Genomic DNA, 8537 nt, shown 5'->3' with positions numbered 1-8537 from the left:
GTCGCGCCGCGACGCACTGTGGGGAATCCGTTCGGCTGGGGTGGCCGCCTCCTGCGGTGGCGGCCGGGCCCGCCGCCTCCTGGCGTGGCGGCAGGTGCCACGTGTCGCCTGTCGCGCCCGCCGCCACCGCTGAGGGGGTCCTTTTTGTCAAATTGATCCAGAGATAGTCTCTTTTGTCAATTCATCTCGGTAGGGGGTCCTTTTGCACAAAAAATCCACGCCCGCCCTAGAGCGCTGCGTGCGCCAGCTGCCGCGGCCGGCCGTCGCCACGCACGCTCCCAATCCTTGGCACGCAGCCAGGTCGACCATGTGCACGCTGCAGGACGTCGCCACGCAGCCTCCCAGTCTGTGTCCGTGGCACGCGGCGAGGCCGGCCGACCATGTGCCGCGGCCTGAATAGCCGTTGCGCGCGGCGTCGGGATGTGGTGCCCGCGCACATGTGCGCGGCCGTGACATGAACAGTGCTGCTTTTTTAGCACTAGATCTGCATCTGAACTAAAAAATGAAACATCAGAACTGTCCTTTACTGCGTTGTCGTGGCTGGATTACTGATTATATGCCCACAGACTCACGGAGGCACAGGCACTAGCCACGGTGTGTTAAACAGAGCATGCAGTACTGCACAATAGTACACGACGAATATGCGCCCGCGTGCATGTGGCCAGAGACGGACGTTCACGGTGAAACAACGAAGATCAAAAGACGGGGAGAGGAAGAGAGAGCCGGAGCGGCAGTGAAAGAGACGGCCACGTTCGATCGTCCGGTCGACCAGAATCGAAGGAAGCGAGACGCAGCGCAGTAGCAACAGTTATCTCGCGGCGGAATCGGCTGGATCGCATGCTCATCGCCGGCGGGCTCCATGATCCCTTCCTTCGCGCGGACTCCACGAACCAACGTACGTGGGTCCGAGTGAACAGATTCGACGAGCACCGATGGACACTGCCATTACGGCGACTGATGCCGATGCCGATTCCACTGTGTCAACCGTTCAGAGGTCGGCCGCGTTTCAAGCAAAGCGAGGGCGATCCCATGGCCGGCGGCTGGGGTCCGGTCGCTGCCGTCCGGCTGCTGGCACGTCACGTCGTTCAGGCCCTAATCGTGCCAACCTGACCATCACCTGCCTCGCTCCGAGCGTTCAAAAGATAACTCCTTTTTTCCTGTGCCCGTCCTTTCAGCGTGCCGGAGCCGGTTTTCTGACAGCAACAGCGTTGGATGGGCACAGCACGCAGCATTTCATCAAAATATTCAAATCAAGTTGGCGCCAGTCCTAAAAAAAAGTTGGCACCAGTCCTAAAATATTCCAAACCGATTCCGGTGTGCTAGCCGTCCGGGCCCACGGCACAGACGCCCACTGCTTTATGCCCATTAACCCCAGTTAGTTAACTCGACCGAACCAAGTTCCCAACCCATGAAGTTACCAGAATACCCCTCCCGCCTATATAAATGCCGCCCAGCCCGCACCTCTCATTCTACTCTCAGAACCACCAAAATCTCCATCCCCTCCGTGCACCGGATTCCATCCAACTGCTCCACCACTCTAATCTCTCTCTCATGGCGACGGCCACCGCGAGTCGGCCCAGCGGCCCGGTCCTCTCGATCCCCAGCTACCGCTCCGCCTCGCCCACCCGCGTCAAGGTCGCCACCCGCTCGCCGGGCAAGTCCGTCAGCGTCTCCTCCCCGTCCTCCACCAGGAGCCGTCGGTCCTCCTGCATGTGCTCCCCGACGAACCACCCGGGCTCGTTCCGCTGTAGCCTCCACAAGGAGCGCAAGCAGCCAGCCCACGCTGGCAGCAGCAGCAGGCCCGCCTCCCCGCCTTCCCCGCCGTCCACCTCGAAGAGCACAGGCGGCGCGCTGGCGAGGCTCGTCCCCATGGGGAGCGGGCACTGGGCACGCAGGGCGCTAGCGCCGTCCCCCGCGGCGCAGCAGTCGCTACAGCACCGGAGGCGCGCGGGCGGGTTCCGCCCCCGGCCGAGCAGGCTCTCCGCCGTGTCCACGGCCGGCGACAGCCAGTAGACGAACAACGTCGACATGCCATGGCAAGATAGTAGAGTAGTACTAGTAGATAGCAAAGAAATTGCCTGAAGAATTGGAGTTTTTAGAACCAATTCGATACCTGCCTGGAGAGTTGATGAGCCCGTCCGTAACTGTACATAATGCATTTTTCTAGAAAGCATGAATGGCGTTAATTGAGATTCAAGAAGCAAAGCAATCACTCTTTGAGCTAACGTATACTTCGAATAACTCTGATTTACTTACTCGTGATTTGGTGAATTTGCGGGTCGTTCATGAAAATGAATTTCAGAGTGCCGTCTCTGCGTGTGAGTTTATTATATAATCGGTATTTGGAGGAGGTAAAACTGACAAAGATTCAGAAACAAACAGTAGAGCCACGAGGCAGGCAGTTCAGGTTCAGAAGAAGTGGTTAGAGCAACTCCATTGGGGCAACCCAAACGAACGGCGCATTTGTCCGTTTTTTGTCCGTTTGGATCGGCCGCCCGTCCACCGTCCGTCCAGTTTTGCATTTGGGCCGGTAATGCGTCCAACGCGCCGACCCATTTCATCTCGGCATTCAACTTTTAAATAAAAAAGGCACGCGGCCGATCATGCAAGCGTTCATGTCTCATGCTGACATCATGCCAGCCTGCATACAATGCCGGTCTCAGAAAGCACCATAGTTCATCCTGGTGCACTCGCCAGCCGGCCGGCACACATGCCAGCACACAAAAAATGGTGGGACTTGATTTCGACCACGCCATCGCGGCTCCCGTGGTCATGCCGACACACCTGCCGGCATACAAAAAAGATGGCCCCTCGACGCCATAGATCACTCGTCGTTGAACTTGAGCATGTCAGCCTGCATCTTCTCGAACCACGGCCTCTTCCTTAACGACAAGGCGTTGAGATCCACCTTCATGATCTCCACCCCGGTCATCATGCTTGCAAAAGCCACTTCTTTCACCTTTGTCTTGGCGTTGGCGGCCTCGATCTTTAGCATCCTGGCTTGCTTCTCCGCCTCGAGCTCGAACATCTTGGCTTGCTTCTCGGCGTTAAGATCAAGCCTCCTCCTTTGGATCTCCATGAAAGCATCCATTTGCTCCGCATTGAAACGCCGACGCTCCTCCTCTCTTGAGTCCTCCTTATTCATCATCCCGTCCACGCTTGCGATCAAGGCGTTGGTGGCCGCATCTGCTTGTCCTCCTTCTTGGAGTTGGTCTTCCCCCGCGGCCGTGCCGGCTCGCCCTCCCCAACATCCTCCACGGCGCCCTTCCCCCCACGTGCCTTGAGCGCGGCATATTGTGTCTTCAACTTCTCTTCGTCCTTGATGACCCGATAGTAATGAGAGAGGTTGAAGCACTTGCCATTGTGTTGAACCTTGAATGCCTCCAAAGCTTGAAATGCCTACAAAATGTTTCCATGCAAAATGAAGACGTAAAAGGATGGTCTTGATGGCATAAAAGAGGGCGGCTTGCTTGCTATCATACCATGTCTTGCAGGCCGATGCTGCTCACGGGGCGGGCCTTGACACTCTCAAGGGTGGCGCAAAACTTGTTGCACTCTTGTTGGATCACCCTCCACCGCTTGGAAATGGAGACCCACCCGCGCGTGCTCACAAATTGGCAAGGTGGAAACTTCTTGCGCTCATGGAACTCGCGGTGCACGAGTCCAAAAGGTTGAATGCTTTTGCTCGGCGCCCATCTTTGGGTCTTGTCCAATGTCTCGCCAACACTCGCAAAGAAGCTTGTCCTCAGCAGCTGTGTACGCCTTCGTGCGCTTGCTCTTGCGCTTCGGGTTAGGACCGGCGGTTTGATTGGCGAGCTCGTCCTCGAACAAAGGCTTCACTTCGATGTCGCACTCGTCCTCTTCCTCTAGCCCATAGTCGTCCGGGAACTCGTGGTCGATGGGGAAGCCGTCCAGGTCGATGCCGACCTGATCACGCATGAAGGCCGCCTGATCGGGATCATAGCCAGCAGCCGGCGTGAACGCCCCGCGGCCCTCCTGTCTTTGCGTCTCCTCGGGATCATAGCTACCCTTGAAGATGAGGTGTTGCATGTAGTCCTCGTCGACGACGGACGGCATTTCCTCGAACAGGTTACGGGCGTCCGGGAGACCGTCGGCCGGCGCCTGTCGCGCGCGTTTCCTCTTGCCGCTGGACGATGAGCCACCAACCACCAGGGTGGCGTTGAGGTCGATGGGCGCGGGCGCGGGCGTGGAAGGCGCGACCGGGTTGCAAGCCGGTGCGCGGGGTGAGCACTCCCCGGAGAGGCGGGAGGCCTGCGGGTAGACGTGGAAGCTGGGGACCAGGTTGCAAGCCGATGCGCGGGGTGAGTCGGGCAGCACCATCCGAGGAAACGCCGACGAGCCGGTGCTGGCCGCGGCGACGGCGGCTTGGACGAGGCTGTGCTGGCTAGGGTTTACCCCAAGCATGTAGAGCACCTCCCTCGTTGCCGCGGCGACGCGGGCGTTGGTGAACTCCTGCTGCGCGGCGGTGACAGCGGCGGCCTGCGCAGCAGCCTCATCCCTCGCGTCTGCGGCGTGCCTCCGACCCTTCCTCTTGGCCGACTCCCTTGCCCGCTGTTTGGGCGTCAGTGCCTTCTTTGGGTTGGCCGCCGCGGCGGTCTTGCGCGGGGAACGAGGCTTGCCTTTCCCGGAGGAGGCGACGGCGCCGGATGAGGCGAGGGAGGCGAGGCCGGCGGCGGCGTCTAGGTCGAGGTCGAGGTCGATGGCGTCCTCCATGGTCGGTTGGGGGGCGGGGGCGCGCGCGGACGGGAGTGTTTTTGGGGAAAATGGGGGAAAATGATGGTGGCTGCCACCGACAGGCGGGCCCGGGGAGAGGAATAGGCGCGCGCGCGCGCATCCGTCTCGTGTCCGCGCCAACGCAAATCCGGTTCAAAATTGGGCCTGGAACGGGTCGCCCGCGGACGAAAAACGGACGCGCGTCCGTTTGGGTCAGCGTGTTGGGCCGCCACTTTTGTCCGCGCCGACCCAAACGAATTCGCTGACCCAAACGGACGCGGGCGGACGATATGAGTCCCATTGGAGTTGCTCTTACCTCCTGAGACGGTGTTGTCCAAGAGAAAACGTTTGGGGCATTGCAGAGCACATAGCTTGTTAGACTGCACTGAAGATCTCCTGCTTGCCCAAGGGACCTGGGCACTCACATGTTAACTTTGCAGATATATTTTCAATTCTTAATGAACCAATGATGCAACATTGATACTTGTTGCTGTGTTCGCTCGGGTCGCCGGTTAACTTGCCTGCACAAGAAGTTCATCTTCTGCTAATAAATAGACCATGTCAATACATCCGTACAAGTGCCGAAATCAAACTGTCAAATTAAACCACATGATATTTCATATGTCAAGTTGGTTCTTGAAACAAAAATATTAATTCCTACTCCCTCCGTTCCTAAATATTTGTCGTTTTAAAGATTCAAATGGACTATCACATACGGATGTATATAGACATACTTTAGAGTGTAGATTCACTCATTTTGCTTCGTATGTAGTCACTTATTAAAATATCTAGAAAGACAAATATTTAGGAACCGAGGGAGTACTATATTTCTATGTGAGATTTGTCGATCCGTCGAGTTGGGTGGCTCATGATGAGCCTCATGGCATCTTCCGATTTGAACTGGTCGGTGCTCTGGTAAAATCATCTTTTAACACAGGATGGACATGCTTTTTCCCCTTTTTCTTTTCTAGTGAGCTTCTCGGTCTATATATATGTTCTTCACCTCCCTTTCAGGGTTCACCGGAAAAACTACAAGATTTCAATTTGTCAATTCAAAGATTGTTACCTGCGGTAATTAATTTATCTAAGTCACATGGCTAGTCAGCCGGATCGCTGTTTTGTGTGTTTGTACACGCAGTCAATAGCTACGCATATATTGTAGCCGGTGCTAAAGACGAACTATGTTATTTGAAACGGTTCGAGGGGAATGAGAGACGGACCAAGATATATTTTCGTTCTCATCTAAATAATCACGATTGTGCGAATTATGTAACTCTATGTGGTTGTTTGGGTAGCTAGTATTTGAGATAAGTTTTGCAAAATGAGTCTTAAGAGGATTTTTAGAAAAAAATTAGGTTTTAAGTTGTTGGTTTGTTAAAACTGGTTGTAGAGTACTTTGTTTGGCATAAAAATTCAAATATGGCCACAAGTTTGGCTGAGACGAGTATTGTTCAAAGCGCGTGCCTTTGAAACAATAGATGCCAAAAAACTGGGCAATCATTAAACTATTGAGTTTTCTACCCCATACCCCATTCCGGCCGGACATATCCTTGCCACCGCACCCTTCCAGGTCGCCGCTTCCTTATTCCATGTATTCATGTATATCGCAGTCGGTGCTACAAAAACTATGTTGAAAATGAGAATTGTTCAATAAGAAATAAAGATGGTCTAACTCATTATCCTCATGATATTTCTGAAAAAATCCCCCAGAATGTTGACCGGCTCTTCGAAAAGCAAAAAGCAAAACAAAATATCATAACGTTTCGATGCTCAAATCACCCACACCTTGTACCCGCTGGCCTGTTTCCGAAATCAGCATCTTTTAGCTCTTAGAGCATTCATCATACGATCGAGATGTTTTCTGGAATAGTTCCGGTGCATCTTAATTAATTGACCGCGTGCTTAATTTGCTAGGTCTTTCAGCTCACTTTCAAGGGCTCCACTGGAAAAACTACAAGCTAGATTTGAAGTTGTCAGTTCTAGGACAATGGGCACACGATCGGCCGATCACCATTCACCTGGTCTGAAGCACTAGGGATCAGACTACTGATCCCTGCTTCCTATCAGACCAGTGCTAAGCCGTAGGATATATAGGATGTAAGATGGCCGTTGGATCTACTACTAGGCCGTGCATGATTATTTGATTGCTTCCTAATAATTGCTTCCGCTTAGTATGCACAGCACCCTCACTAACAACTCTCCCGTAGTTATGCCTATCCTAAAACGTGAAGCCAACAGACTGCATGCAATTAATGTTTGGTTCCAATTGTTCAGGAGAGAAGTTTGATTCCAATTCAACCTAAAAAGAGTTTGATTCCTATTCATGTAAAAAAAAGTTTGCTATATGAGACCCTCCAGGATTGATACTTTGTTTTCTTCACATGATTTATATGCTTCCATCAAATCAATAATTTGCTTCAACAAATAGCCAAAGTAGTTTTGATCTAATAGAAATTCATTAGAAAATATGTGCCCATTATAAATATTTACTTTGTATCCCCAATGAAGCAAGAACTTGTTTCTAGCGACCAGAAAATTTGCTTCCACTGAAAGTTACATTTGCATCGATGGGCAACAATTAAATTTGTTTCCACTCAAACATAAAATGGTTCCCATGGTACACATGATTGTTTTCAAACAAACAAAAATTTGCTTCTGAAGAAAAAGGAATCTGGTTCCATGCCCGTAAAAGTCTAATACAATTAAAATAAAAAAATTAATTTCAGTCTAAGAAATCGTATACAAGGCCCATGTAAGAGATTAAAACTGCTAGGAAGCGAGGTTATTGTCTTGGCCCCTGGTTGTGCAATAGGGAATGTGTATGCAAAGGATCACCAAATGAAAGTTGACGCCATTGTGGTGACTGTAAACAGCAGGGCTGCTGCTGCGAGCAATTGACTGCCAGGTTTCATGGTCCCGTGAGCTAGAGCTCACGCATTCTAGCTCATGCCACAATGCACCCGCGTCATCAAGACGGTGGATTGCCTAGGAAAGCACCATTCTCAAGGGTGGCCTTAGTCACGGTCTCCGCCCATGTCTCCACATCTCCTTCACCGCCTTCAGATAGACACCGTCGACATCATGAGGAGAGGACAATACAGCACATTTGAAAAACTAGTGATACATGTTGGCATTGTTCGACGCAAAGCATCTGCACAACACGAATAAACAATTTGATTCATCAGGACATACATGGATATATAGGCAGGGGAAGCATAAGAAATTTGAGATGAAGAGAAAATTATATGTTGTAGGGAACATATTCATAACATGAATGTAGGAAGCATGGCTGACATAAAGCAAAAAAAAATGGCTGACATAAAGCAATGAGTCGTTATTTCACAACATACATGGAGCCGTGTTTAAATTTAAATGGTGCTGAAAAAGCATAAAATGTAGAAGCATGAACTATGGAAGCAAACTAGGCAGACCAACGAAACATGCATAACATAATACGGATGCGTGGTATATTTGATAAAAATTACAACTACATTTATTTTAAATAGCATGAAGAATGGCAGCATTCTACCTAAACCGAAGAAGCATATGAAGTATAGTTTGGAAACCCATGCGTAGGAAGACCTAGGACAACATCTTTCAACCTGCATGCCACATAATGGCTCTTGAGCATACGCTCAGGGTTGGAATGCTTCATTGTCTTGGGTCAACTGAAAAAATAAGAAGTGAAAGCATGTTACAACAACAATTATAGTTATGCATCGGGTCGCTGAAATAACATAATTATGCTCAATGAAATTCATCAAACCATGCATTGCATCCAGAATAACACAAATCAAATCAAG

The 8537-nt window shown here is 51.3% G+C and overlaps 1 protein-coding gene across 1 annotated transcript; it reads left to right on the top strand.

The window, feature by feature from the left end:
- Positions 1-1477: 1477 nt before the first annotated feature.
- LOC123134849 (uncharacterized) lies at positions 1478-2205 on the top strand. Its single transcript, XM_044554008.1, has one exon. The coding sequence runs from the start codon at positions 1552-1554 to the stop codon at positions 2011-2013; it is 462 nt and encodes a 153-aa protein (XP_044409943.1). The 5' UTR covers positions 1478-1551; the 3' UTR covers positions 2014-2205.
- The last annotated feature ends 6332 nt before the right edge of the window (positions 2206-8537 follow it).

This window comes from Triticum aestivum, chromosome 6B (assembly GCF_018294505.1).
Source record: "Triticum aestivum cultivar Chinese Spring chromosome 6B, IWGSC CS RefSeq v2.1, whole genome shotgun sequence".
NCBI classification, from domain to species: domain Eukaryota; kingdom Viridiplantae; phylum Streptophyta; class Magnoliopsida; order Poales; family Poaceae; genus Triticum; species Triticum aestivum.
This window is presented reverse-complemented; position numbering and strand designations above follow the sequence as displayed.

What these genes read in the sequence shown, in the direction of transcription:
- LOC123134849 (XM_044554008.1), top strand. Translation starts at nt 1,552, where the DNA reads ATGGCGACGGCCACCGCGAGTCGGCCCAGCGGCCCGGTCCTCTCGATC.